Genomic DNA, 26940 nt, shown 5'->3' with positions numbered 1-26940 from the left:
TTCCTTGCCCCTATCTAAAATATAAGCATCCACAGAGGATGGGGAGGTGAACATTGCAAGCCATTATTTCCAGCAGCAGGCCCGGCCACATGAGGGGTCTGTTGTGCAATTGTCACAAATGAGCCGCAGCTTTCACTTTCTTACAGTCCTGCTGCCTTTTACATACTCATTGCCAACGAGGTTGGTCCTTTTGATGATGAACAACGACCACAAGATTCAAAAGGACTAAACAGTAGTCACTTGCTGCTCATGTTTGATGCTGAGTCCTGAAAGATCAACATTGTTAGAGAAATAGTCAGGGTGTGGGGTCTCCCAAGCCCTCTATGGAATCCAGGAAGCTGAGCTGATGAAACGGACTTTCTTGTATAAAAAGGGGGGATGCATATTCCTTATCCACAGATTCCTTTGGTTCCAAGGGCACATTGTTTATTATGAGCAGGAAATGCGAAAATGGCAGGAAGCACTGTCCAGTGCAGTGCGGCCTCTGTCTATCTTTAGCCAAAGACACGGAAATGCCATATTTCTTGGATGTATAAGTGTTGTAGCCATCAGGTTGGATCTTCTCTTCAAAGGAGCAGTCATCTGCGGAATAACTGTACTAAAAGAGAAAAGTGCAACGGTATAAGTGCATGTCAAACCCACCATTACCATAAGCACAGACAACTTCACCATAACATTGCATAATATATTTATTTTTAAAATAGTACAATATAACATAATAAAGGCTGTTTGTACACACACAAGCAAGACAAGTCTTTAAAGGAATACATTTAAAAAAAAGAAAAGAACAACCCAAACACTTGCATAAAATGTTCACAATTATTCTACCCTGCCTCACATCTTTGTCAAATTATATATGAGTCCCACATCATTAACTTCATGGAAGGATTACCATTTAGTTGTTAGATTAGTTTGACATGTATCAGCTCCACTGAGGCCCTTCTGAGATCATGAAGACTCTCACATTCCATGACCAAGTGTTTAACAGTTTCCAGGACACGTTCACCAACCAATCTACATTGTTATTGGTCGCTTGCCAGTCAAGCCCGGCCTCCAACGACTTCAAGGGTGTCAACAATGTTACATTTAAGTCGCAAATATTTGTTCACAATTCATTTATTTGGGTATGCCGACAAGTAATCACGAGTACTAGAATAATGTATTTATTGTGCAATATATTTGAGGCCTAGTATTTTGGTTGCCAAGTTAAAAAAAGATTGTACCTGATCAGTTTCATAGATCAGCTTTTTATGAGTATTTGAAAGTTTATTAAAAGGATAGTCACTCGAAATAAGACTAATTCGTTGAGACCATTTAGTAACCTCATTATACGTTAGATGGATGGTAGTCTCCATACTGGCCCGAAATTGTGGGGGGCATGTACCAATTTCAAATACAAATTTTATCTACTCAGGGCCAAAAATGCATTACCCATTGTTCAGTTTGGCTTCATGAAACACAAATTCAATGGGAGTACATGAAGGTAATTTAAGAGTCGTTTTAAGACGTTGCTTTTCCTTAAAATCCAGCTCAGATGCATGTTTAGTGGCCTGAACCTCAGCTTCGCATAGCATCACCAAGCACATTTTGGCCATATATAGGTTAAGAAGAGAGATTAAAGAATAGTCTGCGTGTTCTCTGTCAACATTCAAAATCCCAGCAGTTAACGGTTGAACCTTCATATCCAACCTTTGCAAGTGGGTAGCCCATGTTAAATCAGGATCAATAGGTAGGCCATAATCATCATAAGTAGTTGCCTGCTCAATGGATTGATCACTGATCTACAATTTCAGTTTCTTTGCGGTCTTGGTGTATTTAGTGTAAAAGACTATGGACTTAGTTTTAGATATATTATTAGAAAGTCCATTAAGATCAGCATAGTAGAAACTTTCTTCTAAAGAGCATTGCAAGGCACTGGGTGTATAATCAAAGAGAATGAAGTTCTCTGCATCCCCAAGCCAAGGAATCCCGTAATTTCCCAGTCTGGGAGAGAAGGCTGTGCTTGAACAAAAAGCTTCTGTTAGGTCCCCAAGTGAGGGTTAAATAATATAGGAGAATGGATACATACCTGCTTGAGGCCAGAGTGTGTATCAAACATGTCAGTCATTGCTCCTGTACTGTACAGACTATTTGTTACTTTAGTATCAGTGTAATACATAAAAAGCATTTTAAGTAATACAGGGGGAATCCCCCATTTCAATATTTTTTGCCATAAAAACTCATGGTGAACGAACCGTGTCGAATACAGCCCTAAAATCAATAAAAACAGCATACATGCATTGACCTCTCATGGCCTATGAGTATTCTACCAGATTTACCAAAGTCAAAACATTATTTAAAGTGCCTGCGTCCTTTCGAAAACCAGTTTGGTAAAGGGGAATAACATTGGTATTAGCAGCCCATTTATTTAGTTCAAGCAAGAGTACTATATTGCTTTGTTACACGCTGGTAACCTAACAGGCATCAGGGCGTGGATCCCCTAAAGCACTCAATTCAAGGCAAATAGGAAGAGTGTGGCAGATGATCATGCACAGAAGATGACAAACAATAGTTATTCGACTAGATGAGTTTTTAAGCTCTTTCAGAAAGATAAAAGGTTAATTTCAAGGTGTAGATCTGGACGTAAGGCATTCCACGCCTGATAAGCCCTATAAGTGAAGGATCTTCCAATTCCCTTCATTTTTTCCGGGCGAGGACAGATTAATAGTAAAGTGTTACTTGATCTTCAGTTCCTATTAGGCTTATGGAGGATAACTCTTTTTCAAGTTGTTTGGAGCACTGCCAGGTATTTCTTTGTGTGTAAAAATAAGAATCTTATTCTTGCATTAATAGGAAGCCAGTGAAGTAGTTTTCTATGTTCAGAGATATGTTCTCCACGGGGTACATTTTTTATGACGCGAACTGCATCATTTTGTACAGTCTGCAAAATCTCCAGATCTTTCTTGTGGGCACCACCAAGCAAAGAGTTACAGTAATCCATTCTGGATAAGATGGCAGCTCCAGCAAGAGGTTTGCAATTTTTAACAGAAATTAGTGGTAGAATTGTTCTTAATATTTTCAGATAATACTGGGTGTTTTGCATAATTCCATTTACTTGGACCTCTGAACTAACAGAGCAATCCATATGGGTGCCCAAGGTTTTCACTCTGGTTTGTGGTTCTACAATCCGTTCCTCCCTCACCTTCCATGCTCCCAAACACTTAATCTCTTCCCTTATATTCTCTCTTCTATTGCTCTTCTCTACTCTTTGGACTCCCTGCCTCTCATCTTGCTCCCCTTGAATCCCGCTACCACTCTGCCATCCATACCCTTTGTCTTCTTGCTCTTTATGCCTACATTTCGCTCTCTTGGCTGGCTTCCCTTTCCCTCCCAACTTAAATTTCAATTCCTTTGTCTCGTTTTTGGATCTCTTCATGATCTCGCTCCTCCCTCCCCTATTTTTCCTATCTCCTTTCTTTCTACACTCCCTTCTGCCCTCTCTGTTTTGCTTATCTCTTCCTACTTACTGTTCCTCCCTCCCCCTGTGCCTCTTCTCATTTCCATTTCTTTCAACTCCTTGCTCCCTACATTGGAACTCTCTACCTCTCTCTATCTGCTCTATTACTTCCTACTCCTCCTTCTGCACCTCCTTGAAATCTCTTCTCCTTTACCCGTCCTGACTTTCCTCCTCACTTCCCTTCCTCCTCTCTCTAACCTCCCTCTGACACTTCCTGTACTCCCCTTAAAACTTAATTTTCTTCCCCCCTGACTCCTCTTATCTTTCCCCCTACTCCTCCCTCCTTCAATCCTTTTTAACCTAGGTAAATTGTTCTACATACTGTTTTTAACGCTTGTCTCATGTTTCTAATTATACTTTGTTATCATATTCTCTGTATTCTTGTTATAATGTAAAGCGCTTTGGCGTAAAGCGCTATATAAACTTAATAAATACAAATACAAATACAAATACAATGCAGTCATCTAATTGAAAGTTAGCATTCCTCTGGACTAAGATAGTTCTTAGGTGAGTGGGGCCAAAGATCAGCAACTCGGTCTTTGCCTCGTTTGGCAACACATCCAGTGATTTTACATCCATTGCTTCATTAATGTAAAAATGGTATTAAAATTAAGAAGGTCATGCTCATAGTCTCCAGTCAGTTGAATCAGGAGCTGGGTATCGTTTGTATAAATTGTGAATAGAAAATGTTTTTCTTCCAGCATATCGCACAAAGGTTTCATGTCAACATTGAACAGAGTTCGAGAGCGGGCCAGACCCAATGTGGGACGCCACATGTCAAAGGCAAATGTTCTGATGTCTTATCACCCCTATGAATAGCAGATATCCTATCAGCTAAGAAAGAGTGTATCCATTGTATTGCATTGGGTGAACAGTTTCCTACTTTTTTCTAAGATTGCTAATAGTATTTTGTGGTCCATTAAGTTGAAGGCCGCTGAAAGATCCCAAAGGATTTGCAGGCTGCATTTGCCACCATCTATTAGGTCGAGCATGGTAGCACTTTCCGTGCTGTGTTGTTGTCTGAAGCCGGATTGTTTGTCATGCCATGCAGAATTTCATTGTTCTTCAAGAAGCTCTGCAGTTGACAAGTAGCCACTTTGTCAAGATTTTTCTATAACAATAGTGTGTTTGTTATTGGATGCAAGTTTGCACTATCTGAGGGGCTCTTATCAATTGTTTTGACAAGTGGAGTTACTGTTACCCTTTTTAAAACTTGATGGTACTTTGCTAAATTGGAAAGATGCATTTATGAAACGGACAAAAAAGGACTAAAAATGCTATTATGATTAAGAATGGATTTGGAGGAGTGAGGCGAGACTATCGCCTAAGCAAAAAATTGGATGCATGCTATTTATGCAATGCAACAATTCCGCTGTGTTTATAGGTTTAAAAGAGAAGGTGGAGTCTCCTTTCTCTGACTTTATCTTTGGATTGTCTGAGCTGTCTTTCAAGGAAGTGGCAGGGACGGAATGTCTGATTTTATCACAGGCTTTTGACATTTTATCCGGGAATACCTTTTGAACTCTAGCACAATCCTCATGCGAGGGGATGAAAGCATTTTTGTTGTCGAGGGTTTTCAATTTTCTTTAGAATGCCAAATAGTTGTTTATGAAGTGGCAGAATTATCCTTCCCCGCCATGTATTGGGAACTATACTGTTATAAGTAATTGCTTTGTATAAATGGTGTAACAAGTGGCCCCACCAAGTGGTAATAACTTTAATAAGGGCATCACATATACCATCTGACCCTGGAGTGCGTGCATTTTTTAAAGATTTTAAAATCTTAATTAATTCAAAAGAGGTGAGAGAAAAAGTCCACATTGCTTCTGTGAGATCTTGCCTAAAATGAGAATAAGGCATTGTTCCAATGTTAACTTTATAAATGTCTCCCAATCCTCTCTATTGACATTGGTCATAGTAAAGGAGGTTTCTATGTGTGGTCTTACAAGCTGCTAGAAAAGTCGGCTATTATTATTTTTGACGGCTGTGGTGAAGAGTAAATCTTTTTTCTTGTACTCATAAGGCTAGCCGAAGCAGAGTCTGAATATTTGTGAGCAATGATGTTCCGTAGGTCCTGTCTTAGAACCCTTTTAGATTCATATATGACTTTATCATATTTATGTTTATGTATGCCACTATAGTGCTTCTTGGAACAATTAGACACAACTGTGGGTAGGAGAGCTAGAATATCACCAATTATTTTAGAATAATCTTCAAGGACATATTTATTCATCACGGTCCAATTGATGGTATGTGACTCTGAACAGTTGCCGAAGTACAGGTAGAATGAATGTTAGTTTTGGTACAGACATTTATATTTTTTAAGCGAGTCTCCAGGGAATGCTTGATTTACTGTTTCTACTATGAAAGAGTTCCAGCATATTCTGTTTTTAAAACAATTAAGGCCTACTTTACTTGACTTATCAATGGTCAGGTAAGGGGTTTTAATATCCAGCAGTACCAGTAGGGGAAAGTGATAACTTTCTTCTCTGGGAACAATTAACTTGTCTAGTTTCCAGAGAAATAAATTAGCAGAACCAAAGACGTAGTCTATAGTAGACGCAGATTTTCTAGATACTCTCTTAAAATTACCAGGACGGTCATGTTCACATCTACCAATCAACATACAAAGATCAAGCATCCCTAATGATGTTGACCATCCCATTTCCTGTGAATTTGGCTTAGAGTGTAGTAGCTCTGATTCTGGAGCAAACGCAGGGGAGGAAAGATTCAGGGAAATTCTAGAATTGAAGTCACTCATTAAAAGAACTTGGAAACTGAAATTGTGGGATGCAATTAGATCAAGAACAATTTTTTTCATGCATCTAGATTCCGGAAGATCATATATTTTAATAATGAGCATCTTAATCATTGACCCACTCTACACATTACCAGTTAATAAGCCTGCCAAAATAAAATCAGAAGGTACATTAAGCTTAGTCAAACAAAAGGCTGCTTTGCCACTAATAAGTAGACCACCGTTCGGTTGACCCAATAATCCATTAGTGGCTAACTTGTGAATTGTGATACCACCATCCAAAACTAGATCTTCGGCTAACCCGGTTTCTTGTAGTGAAATTGCGTTAAATAAGTCTAGATTGTTAAATAGTTCCAAGATAGCAATTTGAACTTGTGGTCATGGCCAGTTAGTAAAGTTGTTTGTCAAGAAACTAGACAGTGTGAGAAACCTGAGGGCATACTCACTCCTACTTTCCTGAGGGATAGATAATGCGTAGATTCTCTTCTCATGTGGCCAGGGAAAGGCCAATCGCTTTTGGATCCTGACCCTAGGGGTGGAGACGTGAGGGAGGATAACCTGGGTGGAAGATCCTTGGGGATTGGGAAGAGGGTACCCACAGGCGAGACATGGTACACCCCTTTTCCTTATGAGAACCAACCTAACCCTACCCCGACCTTTATGGGCTATTGTAAAACAGCTACCCTCATTTTCCCTCATTCAAACTATTACACTACTGGGATGAGCAAGAGGCGACTAGGAGTAGTGAACACTAGTAAGTAATTTCACCACTTTAGTACTGGGAGCAGGAAGAGGCCTGCAGAGTATTGTAAAAGTCAGACAGGTCCCAATTTATCCTCTAATTGCAGTCAGTCAATTTCAATTAAGAATTCACACATGCAACCTATCAAGGGGTTGCAGGTGTATATGAAGGGAGGACACCAACAGCACAAGGACGAGCAGAGAATCCTGTTTGCAAGGAGACAGTCGTGGTGGATCCTGCAGCAGAGCCAGGAGACCGGCAGACAATCCCAAGGAACTGTGGATCCCAGGGCAAGTTGGGCCGTAAGAAATCCACAGGTGCTGGAACCTCTGTGGTTAGAGATACACAGCTGGAGCTGGGGATGAAGAAAGGGAAACAAAGTAGCTGCCAGCATATGTGGAAGGGAAGCAGAGCTGTCGGTGGGAATGGAGAAGAATCAGAAGTGCGAGCGGGGCTTGCAGTGCAAGGAAGGCCAGCAGGCGGAGCAGAAGTGGAACAACGCCGATGAGTGAAGGCGAACATCACTCGAAGCCAAGGCGCTTCTAGGGGCTGCATGGAAGCGAGACAAATGCTGAATGAACTAAATAACGTGTGCTGAGTGAAACAAACCCAAATCCACACGTTGAATGAAAATTAAGTGGCAAAGTGAATAGTCAATAATATTGAATACCGAATGGAATGAAAACTTTATGGGCAAAGCTGATCTGATGAAAGATAAAATGTAAAATTGCCCATTTGAAAGCAACGTATGAAATAAGAGAGCAAGAGTGGAAGTTTGCAAAAGAGCGTGACAGGAAGGTGGGGAAGAAATAAAACCACCACAAAGTGAACTTTATGCATGAATACAGTGCGGCAAGGCAAAAGACTGGAAAATTATGTGTGACACATTGTGGCATAACAAAGAGGCTAACCAGGAGAAGCCAAGTGAGGGTGAACCTTCACATAAAGCCAATAGGCTGACAAACAGAAACTAAGTGAGTTTGTATCTTTGCACAGAGGCAAATACAGAAGAACGTTTTGGGCTGAAATGCATAGGGTTCCTGGTTGCGCAACCTGGGATGGGTGGACCGTGAGGTCTGACAACTGTGCCTAGATCAGGGAACACTCAATTGTGAAAGTCAGAGATATTGTTGAAGTAAACCAAGAAGGAGTAATTTAATGTAACTGTTAATCCAATCCAGAAGGGGTGCCTAGTTGATTTGGGAGTTGTGTTGAACATTGAAAGAAGGAGGCCAGGCAAGTTGGTAAGTTGAAGTCTTGGGGAATGGAATCCTGAGACTTGATGCATTTTAATGCTGCCTTGAGGACGGAAACCTCAAGACCTATTTCTTTGGAACTGGGTTGCCTTGAATTTGGGGAAGGAAACCCAGAGGATTTTGTGGAACTGTATTGCCTTAAACTTGGGGAAGGGAACCCCAAGGATTTGTGGAACTGTTGTGAACTTGAGAAAGATAATCCCAAGACTTTTGCTGAACTTTCTTGAACTTGGGGAAGGGCAGCTGAAAAGGAAGCTAGGAGCTGGAAGAAGCTCAGAACTTTGTGTTCTTTCATTATTCACATCCCTAAACATTGTTTGTTTAGCTTTAGTTGTGAGGGCAATGATAGGTTGTGGACACAAACAGAATTTTAAGTTGAACTTTCTGACTCACACTTTCCTTAGTTTAATCAGGTAGGGAAATCCCACCTTAGCATAGGGCAAGTTAGGCTTTCAACCATCCTGACATTTGAGTTACTAAACCATTTTATTTTGAACTTTGAATCTGTTGTCTGTGTTTTACTTCATGATGTCTTCACAACAGACAGGACCAATCGGCAGGCTTACTCATTTTATGGACTGAAGTGTTATCTACCTATTGTAACGATCGGGTGCCATTAGCATCAGCTACAATCCTAATGTCTGATGGTAAGTGAAGATTTGCTTGTATGTCATTTGGCCCTCTTACCACCAATTTCAAATATCTCAGCCTGGACTTATAACTAAGTTTCCCAACCCCAGCAGGTTCAGAGATATTCCTAATAGAGCATTCGTACCCAAACCTATAGAAGTCCACCTCACATTGTTATATAAAGTCAATGGTTGAATCCTGCTATAAGTGGATTATTATAGTTGCATGGTCACAATTGTCAGGAATCTCTACTACCTTAATGTCTCTTGTGCAAATGACCAGCAACTGAGGGATGTGATGGCATACGTCCAAGAAGGTGGAATGGTTTAGCGTGAGGACATTGGAGCAATGAAACAAATTCTGTATTCTAATGACCCTTTTGTATTTTGTATACGGTCATCTCCCATACTTAGTAAAATGTCCAGGTGAATTGTGGCATGCTGTAGGGTTGTTGCCAACCAACCCATCAGGAAATAAGCACTTAGGCTCAGTCATAGAATTCAGTGCTGCCTTCGATGTTGTGTTGGCCAGGAGTACACACCTACAATTTTTTTTTTTTTTAAACTTTTGTTTATTGGCAGGAAGTCAAGACAGGTACAGCATGGATAGCATGTAGGAAAGCGAACATCATGACAGCACATAAATGCATTACATCACAACTAGTATCAACAGCACATACCAGCGGGAGGGATATTGTGGAGTAGCTAGGATGGGACGTGCCTCATGTTTAGTCCGGTTGGGCAGTTGAGGGGGCGGAGGACCATTCGACCCCGTCCTTATTGTTTAAGTAACTGCGAAATTCCGACCAAACATTCCTGGGGCGGGAGGGGATGGGCAGGGATCCGATGTACTCCTCTTCACATGTTTGCACCCACGTGAGGGCCCTCAGCCACATGTTGAAGGAGGGGGGGTTGCGGCGCTTCCAGCATTGCAGTATACATTTATTGGCAACCATAGCACCCACATTCAAGAACCTTGACATTTTCCTTTCGTCCTCCCCCGTCCAAATACCAAACAGCAAGGCTAGTGGGCTCATCTCAATTGGGGAGCCTATTATCTCCGATAGTGCTTCTGTAATCTCAACCCAAAACGTGTCGAGCGCAGCACAGGACCAGAACATATGACCATGGTCTGCCTCAGGTAATTTACATCTCGGGCATGTATGTGTCGAGTTGGGTGTGAATTTTGCCACTCTATGTGGCGTGTAATAAAGCCTATTGAGGAGTTTGTATTGCATGCAGCGGAACCTGGCATTGAGTGAGACTTTGCGCGTATGTGCACACATTTTGCTCCACATTGCGTCGGTGATCTCCGTGTCCAGTTCCTCCGCCCATGTTTGACGTGAGTCTGGGGACATATTCCCCAGTTTGTCCAGCTGCATTTTATACAAGGAGGATATTATACCCCTACAGCCTGAGGAGTTAGCTATGTACTGGAGTTCAGGGGAGTCTGGAGGCTCATCTGGGAAGGAGGGCCACATTGCCCGTACCGCTGCTCTCAGCCTGTAGTATTGCAACAGGTCTAGCGCTGAGCTGGGGTGTCCTGAGCGCCATGTTTGGGGGGTGATAAATGTGCCATCGCGGTAGAGATCTGTTAGGGCCCGATATCCCAGGCCCCCCCACCGCCGAGAGAGAAGTCGATCATATGTAGGCGGGAGGCCAGGAAATTGCCATAGGGGGAGCCACTTGTAATACGGGCGCTGCTCCCGAGTGGAGGAGAGGATGTCGTTCCATGCCCTAATCGTGGTGGCCACTGGGTCCGATGGGGCATCAGCACGGTATGTATAGTGTAATAGTAAAGTCATGGCGTGGGTGCCGTCACCAGCCATTTTCTCTAGTTTGACATGTGGGGGGGGATTTGGGTGTGTGTACCAGTGGGTGGCGTGTTGGGCCTGTGCGGCATTCCAGTAGAGAGTCAAATCGGGGGCAGTGAAGCCCCCTCTTTCGTAAGGCAGGGCCATATGTAGCCACTTCTTGCGGACTGCTCCGGAGTGCCATAGGAATTGAGCAAACGCTGTATGAAGGTTCTTGAAGTACTGCTTGCCGGGCCATACTGGCACGTTGGCGAATATGTAAAGGAGCTTGGGTACCGCGATCATTTTAATTAAGGAGAGTCTGCCCGCCAGGGATAGCGGCAGGTTGCGCCACTTAAGCATCTTGGATTCGATGAGCTGAGCCGCGGCTGCGTAGTTGTCTGCCAACAGGGAGGTTTTAGCTAATGACACTTGCACCCCGAGGTATTTAATTCCGCCCGGGGACCAGCGCAGGGGGAACTCACAGGACGGCTGCTGGGTTGTTTTAGTTAGGGGGAAGATTTCGGATTTGGAGTAGTTTATAGTAAAGCCCGAGTACGTTCCTATTTTGGTTATGTCGCGAATGATAGGGTCCAGGTGTGTGGAGGGCTGTCTGACGTAGAGGAGTACATCGTCCGCATATAATGAGATGATTTCTGGTGAATCCTGCAAGCGTACGCCCTTCCGAGTGTGACGGTTCCGAACGTGATCAGCCATGGGTTCAATGGACAGCGCAAAGAGGATGGGGAGAACGGGCAGCCCTGGCGTGTACCTCTGTGTAATTCGAAGGGGGAGGAGGGGACGGAGTTGATGAGGACCCTAGCCGATGGTCTCGTGTATAGCAGCTTTATATAGGAGATCATGTTCGGGCCTATCCCCATTTTCTCCAGCACAGCCCATAGGTATTGCCATGAGACCATGTCAAATGCCTTTTGGGCATCTAATGTGACTGCCACTGCGTCGGCATTTGGATCAATTCTGGACAGGACATTAAAGAGGCGCCGGATGTTGAGTGCCGTGGAGCGACCAGGGACGAATCCGCTTTGGTCAGCATGGACCAAGTGGGGCATGGACGGGAGAAACCTATTGGCAATTATTTTGGCAAAAATCTTCGTGTCGGTGTTGATAAGCGACAGGGGTCTATAGGAGCTACATACGTCTGGGGGTTTCCCGGGCTTGGGGAGGAAGGTGATTAATGCTTCTCTTAGAGAGGGAGGAAGGGTGAGTGTGCGGAGTGATTCCGTCCAGACCCCGTGCAGTATGGGCGCTAGTATGGCAACATGCTCTTGGTAGAACTCAGCTGTGAGCCCATCAGGACCAGGGGCCTTGCCCTTCGGAAGATCTGAGATTACCCGAACTATCTCCTCTAGGGTGAACGGGGCGTCAAGGAGTTCTTTGGTGTTTTGGGAGATCAGGGTCATAGGGATAGACTCCAATAGGTCATCTAAGTCACGGGTTGAGTGCGCCGGCTGGGGTCCGTATAAGTTGGCGTAAAAGCCAGTAAAAGTGTCGAGGATGGCCCGGTCCGACCAGTGCCTCACGCCCTTCTCGTCAATAACACTATCGATCCGGGTCCTACCCCCCTCCGATCGCACCAGCTTAGCAAGGGTCCTGCCCGGCCTATCACCTTCACCATACCTTCGGGCCGCGACGGGGCGGGCATAGTATCTCACCTCACTCAGGGCATGTACTTCAAATCGTTCCAACTCCGTTCTAATCTTCGCTAGGGTTGCAGGCGCTGGATTAGAGGCGTAATCTCTTTCTAGGTTTTTAAGCTTAGTTTCGGAGTCGTTCAGCGCCTGCCTTATGGCCTTGAGGACCCCTGCCTCCCTGGAGATGCACATTCCCCTGATATAAACTTTGAATGCCTCCCACCTGGTCCCCTCGGGCGTGTCATAGGCGCTGTTGTTTCCGAAAAACAAGGCTATGTCCGCAAGAATCTCAGCCTTAAAGACTATATCTGACAAGGCGTCGGATTTGAAGCGCCACGCAGGGCGGGCTTCAGGGGCTCTACCAAGTTGAATCTGTAGGAGCACTGGGGAGTGATCGGAGAGCGTACGCGGAAGTATCCTGACATCCGAGACCCTGCCCATGCGGTCACCCGACAGGAGGAATAGATCTATCCTCGAGGAGCTATCGTGCACCGTAGAGTAAAAGGTGTAGTCCCTCTCCTGGGGGTGGAGTGTCCTCCAGACATCGAGCAAGTTTAGGGAGCCCATATGAGTTTGAAGCCGTTTAGCAGCACGGGACATGGGTCTGCGGGCAGTGGCCGTCCTGTCCAAGGTCGCATCAAGTATGAAGTTCATGTGTCCGCCCCATATGATAGGGACATCAATATATTTCATGAGAATGGCCGATATCGTGTCTATAAACTCCGGGGAGTCAATGTTGGGGGCATACGAGTTCACAAGCAGGCATTCATCGCTAGCCAAGGTGCAGTGCAGAATCACGTATCTACCTTCTGGGTCGATGTGGGATGTGTGAAGTGTGAACGCAACAGCCTTGTGTATTAGGGTAAGTACCCCCCTGGACTGGGTGGAATATTGAGTGTAGTATCTGTTTGGGCCCCAGGTCTGTGCGAGGTTCGATGACAGGAGTTTCTGAGCGTGAGTCTCCTGCAATAGGAGCACTTTGATCCCATGTCGCTGCGCGTACGCCGTTATCCTACGAGACTTAGTGAAGTTGGTCAGACCCCGTACATTATAGGTCAACACTCTAGTGGCCATACCAGGGAGTCACGGGCCATCCCAAGTGCGGGATCTGACTACAATACCCACCAGTAGCGCTAGAATGAAGCAGATCCACCACCCTGCCGCGCCCGTCAAGACCATCCTGCCTTTTTGAGTAAAACAAACCCCAACTATCCCTCCCCCCCCTCACCGCCCAGTAACAACTAGCAGTGCTTCGACACCCGCCCTCAAAACAACCTGCGTGCCATCCCCAACTCGGCAACGCCAAAAACATAGCCCAACCGGGGCTTGGTGACATAACCCTTGCCTTAAGCGGCATTGCAGCTGCAGTGGGGGCTGCTGCTGCCGTCGAGTCCACCATTGTGTGATCATTGCATGATAAAGCATCGTTACAGTATACAATATTTCCCGACCAGTACGGCGGGGGTTACAAGCAGGAGGATAAACCATATTGTTCGAAATAGCAAGGACGAAATCAGGGCCAGCGACGACAGTGAATAAGATTGCGGCCCAGCTCACGGTCCTCAGGTCCGGATTTTGGGGCCAGGGACCCAAGATGCAAGCAGACATCTCCCGGAGGAGATGGGATGTTGGATATAGGGCCATGGGGCCGAGGCGGGCCACCCAGAAGAGAGTCAGGGGTGGGCCAGCATCAGTTCACGGATGAGCAGTCCTCGGTAGCCCCGAACACAAGAGGTTCACCTGGGAGCACAGGGGTGGCAGCCTCAGTCCTCACCGATTGGTTCCTCCGGGGGGTGTGGCAGTGGGATCTGTGCTTCTATAAACTTAACCGCTTTGTCAGGGACCGTAAAGAAATAGCTCTTGTTGCGGTGGATGAATTTCATACGGGCAGGGAAAAGCATAGAGTATTCAATTTTCCTTTCTCTGAGCATCTTCTTCACCCCGCCAAATCGGCGCCTCTCCATTTGTACTCCCACCGAAAAGTCCGGGAAGATCCTGACGATTTGTGATTCAAGTCTTAGCTCCCCTTTCTCTCTGGCCAGTCGGAGTATGTGGTCCCTGTCTTTGTAGCTCAGTAGCTTTGCAATGATCGGTCTGGGGAAGTCGCCTGGCTTTGGCCGGGGCGCCAGGGAGCGGTGCGCTCTCTCGACTGTAAAGAATGGTGAAAACTCAGGATTGCCAAGGAGATCCCTGATGAGCTGTTCAATCGCCAGTTCCATGCGACCCTTTAGTGCAGACTCGGGAACCCCCACAATGCGAATGTTGTTCCGCCGAGATCTAGATTCTAAGTCGTCATTCTTGGCCTTGACCTGTTTCATATCGTGGACGAGCTCGGTGACTGTGTTTTGGAGAGTATGAATATGGTCCTCGCTGGCCCCTATCCTCTGCTCCGTTTCAGTGATCCTGGTCCCGTGTTGGTCAACCTTAGCCCGTAGGGAGGCCACGCTAGCATTGATGTCGTCCAGCTTCTCGTGGAAGGATGCGAAGTTTTTCGCCATGGACTCCATCAAGGTGGTCAGGTCCGGGTGCGGAGGGTCCAGGGGGGGCTCACTATCCTCCCGTGGCGAGGGGGAGGACGCCGGGTCCGCCCTGAGCGCCGCTTTGGCGAATTTGTCCATGGCGCCCACTTTATTAGCACCCCGTGCTCTACTGGACATGGCAAGGTAGGGGATCCCGTCCACCCGGCCGAGTTAAGGGTGGGATGTCCCGTGGAGGGTGGCAGCTGGTCAGCGGCAGCAGATTGTGGGTGTAGTGGGACCAGAGAGCTTGGTGGTGCGGCGACCGGGCAGAGAGTGCGGGATATGGTGGTGGCAAGGTGGCGTAGTCCTGAGCGGGCGGCAAACAGATGAGCGGCGCACTGTGTACTCCGGTGGTGCCGTGAGGTTAACCAGCCAGCCGCTGAAGCCAGGAGCGGCAGCTCGCAGTGAGATGTGTGGCTAGGGCGTGGGAGTGGGCCCAGTTCCAGCGGGAAGGCGAGGTATAGGGGGGGCGTAGAGGTCCCAGCTCATGTGTGGAGAGCCCCACGGCGGGCGACGTGGGCGCACCGTCAGGGTGCGAGAGGCTGATGATGTGGGGTTCGCACCCAAGGAAGCAGAGGAGGGGGGGCCTCCAGCGTAGCGCTCAGCACCCACCTTCCAGCCCGTAGGTGGGCGAGACCGTTGTGTCGTCAGGAGATGTCAGGGGATCAGGGCTGGTGGCGGTGGTCATCCGGTGGCGTGATCTTCGTGGTTCCGGGGAGGCAGGAGGGGCAACCCCCAAGGCGCCTCCGAGGCGGCGTCGCCGGCAGTTCCCCCGGTGGACCGCCCGAGGCCGCAGGCGGTAGCGGCGCAGCCCGCAGGGCCCTAGGGATCAGGCCGGGAGGTGGCGCCCGCGTGGGTGGGGGGCAGGGGCCCGCCGGCCGCAGCACACAGGCAGGCCAGTCGCCCCAGCCAGTGATCGGCCCACAGGCGCTCCGGCGAACAGTCTCCGCGGCAGGGGAGGTTTCAGGCGGCCACGGACGGCGGCACACAGGGGACCGGTGCCGGGGCGCCACGAGAGCCGGCGGTCGCATCAGCCGCGGCAAGGCCGCGGGGGAGGCCGATCTTCAGTGGCGGCCGCGCGGTCCACAGGCACCGATTCAGCCCGGGATTTCGGGTGCGTGCAGAGGACGGTTCCTGCAGCAAAATCGCTGCAATTGCTGTAGCTGCCAGCCCGTATCAGCGCCGATGCGAGAAGGATTCAGGTGGACTGTGACGGAGCTCCCGAGCTAAGCAGCCATTTTCCTCGGCTGCTCAACAGCGCCCCCTACACACCTACAATTTTGACTGTTTTGTGCAGGGTTTCCGTATGACCCAGGCTCCAGAACACTGGTCAGTGCTGATGTATGGACATCTGAATCAAATAGTTCATGGATCTCTTCCAATATGCATGAATCGTTGTTATAATACTTTTTAGTATTGTTGCATTTGTCGGGTTTATAAAGTAATTTGGTTCAAGTACAAATTGCAACCCCTAACAGGGTGCGAATATCCTTACGGTCCATTGAATGAATATCAATAGAAGATGTCTTCACAAGACTAGTTCCCTTTTTAGTTCTTGTCCTCCTCATTTTGGGGCGGGGATAATGTCATTCGATACCATATCAGATTCAATAATCAGCGAAGGCTGAGATGGGGAGGGGATGAAGGAATAACCCTGTCTATCACCAGACTTATCTTGGCCCTTTGGGTTTAGGTTAGCCCTGGGAGGATTTGTATGCCTCTTTGCATGCTTTTTCTTTTGGCTACTTGTAGTAATCGTACTAGAATCTGTGATTATTAAGGGGTCAGAAATACCCCCACCAATGTCTACAGGATCCTTTAAATCACTTGCTTGATTTTTAGTCAGCCCATTCATGGGGGTGTTAGAAATTAATCTACCAACATTCTTGGGTACATACTGGTATTATCTATACGAGCAGACAGAGTGGTAGGGATTACTTCAGTTGATAAATCTTTATTGCATGCTACGTTAGTCTTCATTCTGGGCATCCTAACCGTTTCAAGAATTTGAGTAATAATTTGTGAGTGGGCAGTCGCTGTTTTATTTAGCATGTGACACTTTTTCATCAGGGCCTCTAAAAGGCATTCCAATGTTTGGAATTGCATGTAGGATGAAGCAGAGTTAAGTGAAACTCCAAAGGAGTTAGACCGCTGTGCAGTAAATGTTGAGATCGCAATCACAATATGGTTGTAATTTTCATCATTTTCCAAGGTTGAATTAGGTAATGGGCCTCATTACACGGAAGGCGGTAATGGTTAACGGCCACCGTTAATGGTAACGAGGTCCTTTAGCGGGTTGGTGCTTTAAAAACCAACCCGCTAAGGGACCTCGGAGCTAATTACGGCACCGCAAAATTGCGGTGCCGTAATTAGCGCCTTCCCCATTCCCATAGAGCCCTATGGGGCAGAAATGGGAATGGGGAAGGGCAATGGCGGAAGGGGGATTTACCGCCCCTCCAACCTTGGAATGGGGCGGTAAATCCCCTTTCCGCCAAGGCGGTGCCGGTATTTTACCGGCATGAGCCATGGCGCTAATAGCGCCATGGCTCACCGCCTTCCGTGTAATGAGGCCCAATGTCTTTTCTATAGTGCATAGTAGGCTTCTGTAAAGTACTTCTTCGATGGTGTGATGCACAACAAAATCAACACCAGTTAATATTCTGGATAGTTTATTGCGAGTCAGAAGCTACTCGGTACCTTTGTTTGAGATAATCAGGTTAGTAGTCAAAGCAGCAGACACCACCAGGGTCGTGTCAGAACGTGCCTTATGTTCAACAAAGGGTTTATAAATTGCATTGCTAACCTGTTCTAGCATATTAATCCCCAGACAGCTGAAGGAAGTTAATAACTGACCATCAAGCACAATCAGGAGATCACTTTCACTGAGGGTACGCAGTGGAAAAACCTTGTGATCTTAGTATTTTCAACAGTGTTAGAAGCAATAGGAGCGTTTATGGCTTTTAACGGGCAGGTTCTAAGTGGTTGTAGGTCGTACGTGTGGGTTTGACAGTTAGTGGTAACAAGCACTTTTTTTCTTACGGCATCCACATCATGCAACAAATTATCATGCATCGCTGTTAGGATAGATTTCTGAACTCTGACCTGGTGGGCAGAGGTTTAGAAGGCCAGTATAGTTTCTTGGAACAGGGTTCAAGGTTCAAACTGAGTACTTTCTGGGAGCTGTCAATTTGCCAGCAGACTTGTTTTCCCATCACTGACAGAACAGCAGTGACTGGCAACTCTGTTGCTCCCTGTTGCGGGAAATTCAGTACCTTTGGGATCCTTTGGATCTTGACCTCTTTGCTTCCTTGCTGAACACCCAGCTACCAGGGTTACTCAGCTGGCATCTGGACCCCTTCACCAGGACGATGGATGCTTTCTTCTAGTAATTGCACCACAGAAGACATTACGTGTTCCCACCTATTTGTTAGTTTGTTTGTTTATCATTTATAGGGTGCCCAAAACCCTTAGGTAGCTGGGCGCAAAGCATATCAAGAATACTTAAAGCTTGGTTACAGTGTAGACAAGTACATAGGAAAATTTGTGGGCTCAGTTACATAGTAACAAGTGTTAATAATCGAGATGAGGGCAGGGCATAAGGGAGGCATCGTGGGTCTAGAGGTCATTGTGCCGTAGCCAGGTGTGGGTCTTGCGTCTAAAGCTGTTATACGGCTGTTCCCTTCTTAGATGAACTTGTAATGCATTCCAATGCTGAGCTGCTTGTACAGGGAAACTGTTACATCCTGTTTTTTAGATGGTATCTGGGTATTTGGAGGCAGTAGGAGTTGGCTGTCCTGGTTGGTCGTGCAGAGGATTTTCTTGTTATTCTTTCCTTAAGGTATGGCAGGGCTGCATTATTTAGGATTTTGTAGGTTAATGTGATGATTTTGAGGAGGATCCTATCACTGATTTTTAGCCAGTTATGGTTTCTCCTAGCGTTTGAGATATGCTCTCTAGTAGGGAGGTTCAGGGCTGTTCTGAGCACATTATTTTGGAGGGTTTGTAGTTTGTTGATAATATATTTATTTGCTCCTGCGTACAATGCATTGCAGTAGTCCAGTTCTGATAGGATGAGGGCATTGGCTAAAGTAATTCAGCTTGCTAGTGAAAGGAAGGGTCTGCATGCTTTGATAAGTTTGCCAGTGTAGGCGGTGGATGAGGCCAGAGAATGTACTTGCTTTTTAGGGATAGCGTGGAATCCACGTAGAAGCCGACAGTCTTCACTTCTTTAGCGACTGAGATTATATTGCCATCGATGTTGAAGGCGCTGTAGTTGGTGTCAAGATTTTTAAGTTGTTGGAAGAGCCAAGGATAAGGATTTCTGTATTTTCGTCATTCAGGCAGAGGCCATGGGTTGCCATCCATGCCTGAATGAGGGTATACATCTTGTTTACTAAAGCTGTATCCGCAGAGAAATGGCCCGAAGGGGGAATGAGGATCTCGGTGTCATCTGCATAATTTGTGTAGGTGACACCCAGTCTGTCCAATTTGTTGAATAAAGGCTTAGTAAAGATATTATACATAGTTGGCGAAAAACATTAGCCCTGGGGGACTCCACATGTTGTTTGAATTGGGTCTGCTGAAGCTAGGGTGGAGAAGACTTGCATACTTCTATTGTCGAGAAAGGATTGGACCCAAGCTATAGCTTCACTTGAAAAGTGGGCGGCCGATGCTAGGTGTTTGCAAAGTACTGCCTGGTCCACTAAGTCGAATGCCGCTGACAGATTAAGGAGGAGTAGCATAGCTGTGTTTCCTTTGTCATTGAGCTCATTGATTTGGGCTTTGAGATCTGTTAGAGCAGTCTCTGTACCGTACTGAGGTCTGAATCGAGATTGTCGGTGGCCTAATAGTTGGTTGGTCTCAAGGTACATTTGAATTTGAAGATAAGCCACTCTGTCAATTATCTTCAGGAGGAATGGGACTGTTGTGATGGGCCTGTAATTAGTGGGGATGCAGGAGTCTAGGGTTTGTTTTTTAAGCAGGGGTAGAACCCAGGATTCTTTTAAACTACTTGGGATGGTGTTAGATGAAAAGGAAGCGTTGATGAGTTTAGTGATAAAAGGTGCTAAGTCTCTAGCTGCCTCCTTCATTATTTGGGCCGGGCAGCTGTCGTCTTTGCATTTTGATAGCTTTAGTGAGGCAATTATTTTTTCAGTTTCATGAATGGAGACTTTAGAGAATTTGAATGGGACTAGGTTAGGTTTGTTAATGGGAGTGGAAATGATGGGAATTTCACTGAGTGGGAGTGAAGCTTTTTTATTTCCAATTTTGGATTGTAGTGTTTTTATTTTATTTGTAAGGGCATTTTGGATATTGGTACACCATTGCTTGTCTTTGGGTACGTTATCCGGTGGAGGTATGGGAGATTCTAATTCTCGCATGATCACAAATAGTTCCTTCGTGTTGGAACGTGGTTTGGAGATTCTTTCATTATAAACTTCTTTTTTAGTTTGGATAATTGCTTTCTTGTAGTTGGTAGCACAGAGTTTAAGTTTTAGTTTATTTTCCTCCATCGGGGAGTGTTGCCATGTAGTTTCTAGCTTCCTTTTTTCCATTCTTAGTTCATTTAGGTGAGGGGTGAACCAAGTGTTGAGGTGGATCTGTTGTTTACTTTTACAGTTCTTGAGTGGGGCAATGGTGTCTAGGGCTTTGGCCATAGTGAGATTAAAGGCGTCTACCAACGTTTCAGGATCGGAATTGCATGGCAGGGCATTAATTACTGGAAGGAGGAGGGGTAGGATGTTGTCAGGGGTGATATTTTCCTTGATCTAGTGGGGCGAGAGGGTACCATTGTTTCTTCTTTAATGGTTTCCTTGTCGAATATTAAGCTGAGATCGATTAGGAAGTGGTCAGTCCAAGGTTGGGGTGTAATTTTAGTATTCGTGGTTGGTCAGTTTGAAGTGGCAACCGAGTCTAATGTCCTCCATTTGTCGTAGGTAGGAGTGAGTACATTTTGGTTAAGACCATGTTCAACAAGCAAAGTGGCAATTGCTTGCGCTTGTTTGTCATCTGGGTCGTTAAGTCCTAAGTTGAAGTCGCCTAGGATCATTATCTGAGATTACTTTTTTGTATTGCTGGCTAGGAGGCTCGATATGTCCTCTTCAAACGAGCCTAGGGGCCCTGGTGGCCTATATGTAAGGTAAATAGTTACAGTGTGACATGAGGATATGGGCAGTTTCGCTGATAGTAATTCACAGGATTTTAGTGGAGGTAGCATGGATAGTCTTAAATCCAGATTGGTTTTAGCAATGATAGCTAAGCCACCTCCTCTGGCATTAGGACGGTCCATTCTTAGTATATGGTACTCTTTAGGTATTGCTAAGGAGAGCGATGGACCTGCTGCATCATGCAGCCAGGTTTCTGTGACCGCTAGGAGGTCGAGGTTACCTTCATGATCGCTCGTGCTCACCTTGAGGTGCAGGTGCAGGGCACAGTCTTGGTTATCATTGCCCCTCTGTGACAGGGTCAGCCTTGGTTTCCCCCACTCCTGTACATGGCTGTTGCTTCTCCCATTCTCTTCCTGGTGCCATCGGACGTCCTGCCCGACTCCGTCCATCGATCAGACCCTCTGGTGCTGCAGGGGTCCCTCCGATTGGTGGCTTCATTGGTTTTTAAGGCAAACGGGCCGTTGAGGGTTTTTCCTGATCAGCTGAGATGCTCATTAGGGAGTCCTGGGCACCTAGCAAGCTCAGAGCATACAAGGGGAACTTGGGTATGTTGGTGCAATACACTAGCAGGGGCAGTTCAGATGTTTAATTTTTTGACAGATTTGTCTTCTTTTCTGTCTTACCATACAGTAAATACCTACTGCTATGCTATTTCCTCTTTCCACAAGTTGGTGGGTGGTTTCCTGATGCGGGAGCATCCACTGGTTTGCAGGCTCTTGAAGGCCAATGGGGTGCCAGATCCCGTTGGCTCCCAGATATGCTTGCTTGTGGGATGTTAATTTAGTACTGTCCTTATTTCATAGCTGGCCCGCGAACAAGGATTTTTCATTGCAGAACCTCTTGGCCAAGTTGGTCATGTTGATGTGCTTGGTCTCTTTCAGTGTTGGCGATGCTGGGGCTCTCAGTCTGTCTGGTAGATTATTCTAGTCTGCGGGAGTAAGGTTCCATGTGCATCATAGGACTAAGACTGAGTCGAGGGAGATTTCCTTCGCGGACTTTCCTTATCTTTGTGTGGTCCTGTGTCTGAGGGACTATGACTCTAGGCTGGCTTCCTTTCGGGGTACACCTGACCAGCTATTTCTTCCTTTCTGCAAACCTTTCAGGCCTGTTTCTTTTCCCACTCTCGATCTCCACGATCACCAGCGTTATGGCTATGGTTGTAGTGGATGTGTGACTGTTTGGTGCCTATTCAGCACAAGGTCCTACGGCATCTAAGGCCTTTTGGGCAGGGACACACCTAAAGGATATTCTTTGGTCAGCCGATTGTGCAATGCAGGGACGTTTTTATCAATGTTTTTGTAAATCTGTTGTGCACGCTGCAAGATCGGTCCTTGCACTGCTTTGAATGTGCAATGTCGATCACTACTAGTTTGTGACAGAGTCAGTATTCTATTAATAGTAAGGCGAGTATTATCGTTCCTGGTTGTTCCCTCCCGGACTTGTTCTGTTTGTGTTCTGTGACAGATGGCTTCTTCCCCAGAAAATCCTTCTACTGAGGTCCTGGGTTGGCATGCCAGAGGGTATGATTGGTGCTGGTGTTCCTTCTTCTCCTTCCCCGGAGCGCACCCTCGGAGAGCTAAGGGTTGCTGTTTGAAAAAAAACAAAGGACTACAGAGGGGATTTTATAATGAGTTCCTGTTATGTCATCACCGGGGGATTATTGGATCGGGAGTCTTCAAATGTGCTGGTTTTCATACTGCTATGTAGCAAATAAAGGTTGAGATGTACAATAGTTGCACCTGTGCCATTAATAGACTCCTGACTCTCCGGCACAAACTAGGAGTAACTGACATTTATAAGCAATGGGTGTGCCCGTGCACCTATTTATTTTTATTTCTGTAAAAAAAAAAAAACAAGCAACAGCTGAGTCACAATTGTTCGCTCTTGTCTAAGCATTAGATAAGCATTTTTCAGATAATGCCATAATATGCTCAGGTAGCAACACCATTTGCCAGATGGCGAGGTACTACCATATGGAAATGCCTGGAAAACTATAATCCCATGTCCGAACCAAAGCCAAACCTGTGAGCTGCTTGTTGATGTTATCTGTGAGGCAGGCTAGGAAGCACGCCTCCGACGTGATCCTGCTTTATGAGCCTTCTCTCCCAGCGGCGGGATTATTTTTGGCTCCGTCAGTATGGGTAAATGAACTCAGGGTCAGTCAGGGAGAAATGCTGATAATGTCTGCCTAGTGCTTTGATGATAAAAGACACCTTGCTCAGGAAACTCTACCTGTCAATAACTCCCGAGCAACCTCGCCGTGTCGCATGCCTTGAGCAAGTTAAAAGGACTTTCTGCAAGAGGACCTCACTTCACGGGGCACAGTTAATCCCCCCCTCGCTTAAAACAAAACAAGGGGAGCAGCACTTTAAATATGGCAATTCTCTGCTTTCTTCTAGGGAAGCTTTGGAGGATACTAAGAGAACAACCTGCCACTCTGCCCGAAGGGTCTGGTTGCCAGTACAATGTGCTTTGTTGTAAACCCCACCCCCCCAGTCACACGGGCACCGAGCCTCGCAGGTAGTGCTCTTCAGTAGAATCTAATGCCTTGATTTGAACAGACTCGGTGCTGATTACACGTGGGAAGTAGGGGGTGGGGTCGTAGAGCTTTCATGCAGATGGCAAGCGGAGTGCTGGGGCGGGAGGGAGATTGCGAGCAGAGAACTTTCTTACAGCTTTTAGGGGGGAGGCTCAGAGAGCGTCTCACACTGAAGCGACCGCTCGGTTGGTCTTTCTTCTAAAATGTATCCATCCGCAGGGCCCTGCAGCTCTGAACTGCAGTGACTCTGCCGCCCCTGGAGCCGTGAGCTGGTTCTACAGGGACAGGCCGGTGCAGCGTGAATGCAGTGTCAGCATTCTACCGCGACCCATCTTTACGCACCTGATGCAAAGCATCTGCTAAGTAGTCCCCTGCTAACAGAAAACGCAAGGCAATTCATGTTCATTTCTTCAGAAACTTCGAGATACTTCTGAGGCCATCTTACATTTGGAGTACGAAGGAAGGAGTTGGGTTATATAGCTTTCAATTTTAAAATCGTCAGGAAGGACTGGCGTTGGTAAGAGGGGAGTGTGGAAAAGCATCTTGCGTTTCGCATCACTTTCAATTCAAAGCCCTCGGGGTTTGTGCAGGGCTTTGAATGGAAAGCAATGCCGAAACGCAAGATAACAACGCCAGTCCTATTCCTTTCCCCACTTCCTCCTTAATAACTCCAGTCCTATGCCTTTCCTCCTTAACGCAGTCATATGCCTTTCCCCACTTCCTCCTTAATAACTCCAGTCCTATGCCTTTCCTCCTTAACGCCAGTCCTGCCCTTCCCCGCTTCCTCCTTAATAATTTCAGTCCTATGCCTTTCCCCCTTAACGCCAGTCCTATGCCTTTCCCCACTTGCTCCTTAATAACTCCAGTCATATGCCTTTCCCCTTAACGCTAGTCCTATGCTTTCTCCACTCCGCCCTTAATAACTCCAGCCCCACGCCTTTCCCCATTTCCTCCATAATAACTCCGCTCCTATTCCGTTCCCTACTCATGGAATCTTTTTGCCTGTTTCAAAGTGACTTTGCACTACCGCCACAAATCCTGATTAATGGATTTGTGCAAAGTGTATTTTTACCGTGCAAAGTCATTTTTGCAGTACACAGTGACTTTGCACGGACTTTGCACGGCAAAAACACACTTTGCACAGTTCCATGAATCAGGGCTTGTGTCGGTACTGCAAAGTCACTTTTCAGCAGAGCAAGGTCACTTTGAACCGTGCAAATATTCCACGAATCGGTCCCATAATAGGTCTGCTAGGAATGGCGGTGCGCAAAGAACGGTGCTTACTGCCTACCTGTGACCGTACCTCACTGTTTTTAAAACATAGCAAGTTAGCCCATGAGAGGCAGCGAAGTACGCGGACTTGCCGCGAGCGGGCGCCTCATTAACTCACCTGTCCGCGGAGCTTTCCATCACTTTCCATGCAGAGGAAGCGCGAGCTCTGGTAACCCTTGATGACAACAGCGTTCGCAGAAACGGCCCTGATTTCAAGCAAACCTGCAACGAAACGCGTCCATCATTTGTAAAAGTGGCACCCAGAACAGACTATTTGAACATGATCTGATGCAAAGCTCTGACATGACTACATTTGATACGGGGTAGCCCTTACACAGCTCACTACATATTGTTTTATCCTTCACGTATCTGCTGGTGCGGGGTAGCCCCTATAAACCCAGTTCATCGTTGCTAGTTGTCTACCATCTGCTGGTGTGGGAAAGCCCCTAATAGCCCCAGCGCACCTTTGCTATCCTTCCCACGTCTGCTGATGTGGCACATCCCCTAAAAGCCCCAGTGCATCTTTGCTGTCCTCCCCACAAATACTGAATTGCCACAGCCCCTAAAAGCCCCAGCAAATCTTTGCTATCCTTCCCAGATATGCTGATGTGGCACATCCCCTAAAAGCCCCAGTGCATCTTTGCTGTCCTCCCCACAAATACTGAATTGCCACAGCCCCTAAAAGCCCCAGCGAATCTTTGCTATCCTTCCCAGATATGCTGATGTGGGACAGCCCCTAAAAGCCCCTGCACATCTTATCTTTCTTTGCTATCCTTCCCACGTCTGCTGATGTGACACAGCCCCTAAAAGCCCCAGTGCATCTTTGCTGTCCTCCCTATAAATACTGAATTGCCACAGCCCCTAAAAGCCCCAGCAAATCTTTGCTACCCTTCTCACATCTGCTGATGTGGGACAGCCCCTAAAAGCCCCAGTGCATCTTTGCTATCCTTCCCACATCTGCTGGTGTGGGAAAGCCCCTAAAAACCCCAGTGCATGTTTGCTATCCTTCCCATGTCTGCTGATGTGGGACAGCCCCTAAAAGCCCCAGTGCATCTTTGCTGTCCTCCCCACAAATACTGAATTGCCACAGCCCCTAAAAGCCCCAGTGCATCTTTGCTATCCTTCCCACATCTGCTGATGTGGGACAGCCCCTAAAAGCCCCAGTGCATCTTTGCTATCCTTCCCACATCTGCTGATGTGGGACAGCCCCTAAAAGCCCCAGTGCATCTTTGCTATCCTTCCCACATCTGCTGGTGTGGGAAAGCCCCTAAAAACCCCAGTGCATGTTTGCTATCCTTCCCATGTCTGCTGATGTGGGACAGCCCCTAAAAGCCCCAGTGCATCTTTGCTGTCCTCCCCACAAATACTGAATTGCCACAGCCCCTAAAAGCCCCAGCAAATCTTTGCTACCCTTCTCACATCTGCTGATGTGGGACAGCCCCTAAAAGCCCCAGTGCATCTTTGCTACCCTTCTCACATCTGCTGATGTGGGACAGCCCCTAAAAGCCCCAGTGCATCTGGAACGCTTGTACGAAAGGTTGGCGACTTGTGATCTAAACTGCGATCTGTGGGCAAAGCTTGAGCAAACACTCGCACTAAAAAACACATTGACCAAGCCAACCTGGCCCCCAACGATGCCCACATAAAGAGCCCAGTCCATTACCCACCATTTAGAATGATGACCCGGATCAAGACGAGCAGCGCAGCAGGTAAAGGTATCATGCAGTATCACGATATATAAGACCCATCTATTGTGAAATCAATTCAGCGTAAAATGAATACACGCTTAACCAAAAGCAGAAGAAGCGTGTACCAATATTTTCCAAAACGATCAATGTTCTGCTATAGTGATTGAAGCCTCCCTGGCACCCTATGCACTCACTGTGGGGGCACGGTCTTCTTGCCGCATCGACTGTGCCGTCTTCACTGATGCGCAGGTAACAGCCTCTCTGCCCATGCCTGCTGGCGGTGTAGAGGTGGCGCAGCCTGATTGTTTCACCCCACTCGTAGCTCATGTGTGGTCCGGCGTCAAAGGGCATTGCCTGGCTGAGGGCAGCCAGGGACAGCAGCGCCAGCGCCAGGGATTGGCAGCCCCACTGCAGTTGCCCCCACCACAT

General features: G+C 46.9%; 1 protein-coding gene across 1 annotated transcript; it reads right to left on the bottom strand.

The window, feature by feature from the left end:
- Nucleotides 1-295: 295 nt before the first annotated feature.
- Nucleotides 296-26940, bottom strand: FGF19 (fibroblast growth factor 19). Its single transcript, XM_069625370.1, has 3 exons — nt 26706-26940; nt 24942-25045; nt 296-598 (listed from the first exon to the last, which is right to left on the bottom strand). The coding sequence occupies exons 1-3, from the start codon at nt 26938-26940 to the stop codon at nt 296-298; spliced, it is 642 nt and encodes a 213-aa protein (XP_069481471.1).

The sequence above is a fragment of the Ambystoma mexicanum genome, chromosome 11, assembly GCF_040938575.1.
Source record: "Ambystoma mexicanum isolate Mex_15411 chromosome 11, UKY_AmexF1_1, whole genome shotgun sequence".
NCBI lineage: Eukaryota > Metazoa > Chordata > Amphibia > Caudata > Ambystomatidae > Ambystoma > Ambystoma mexicanum.
Note: the sequence above shows the minus strand (reverse complement) of the source record. Positions and strands in the feature narration are given on the sequence as shown.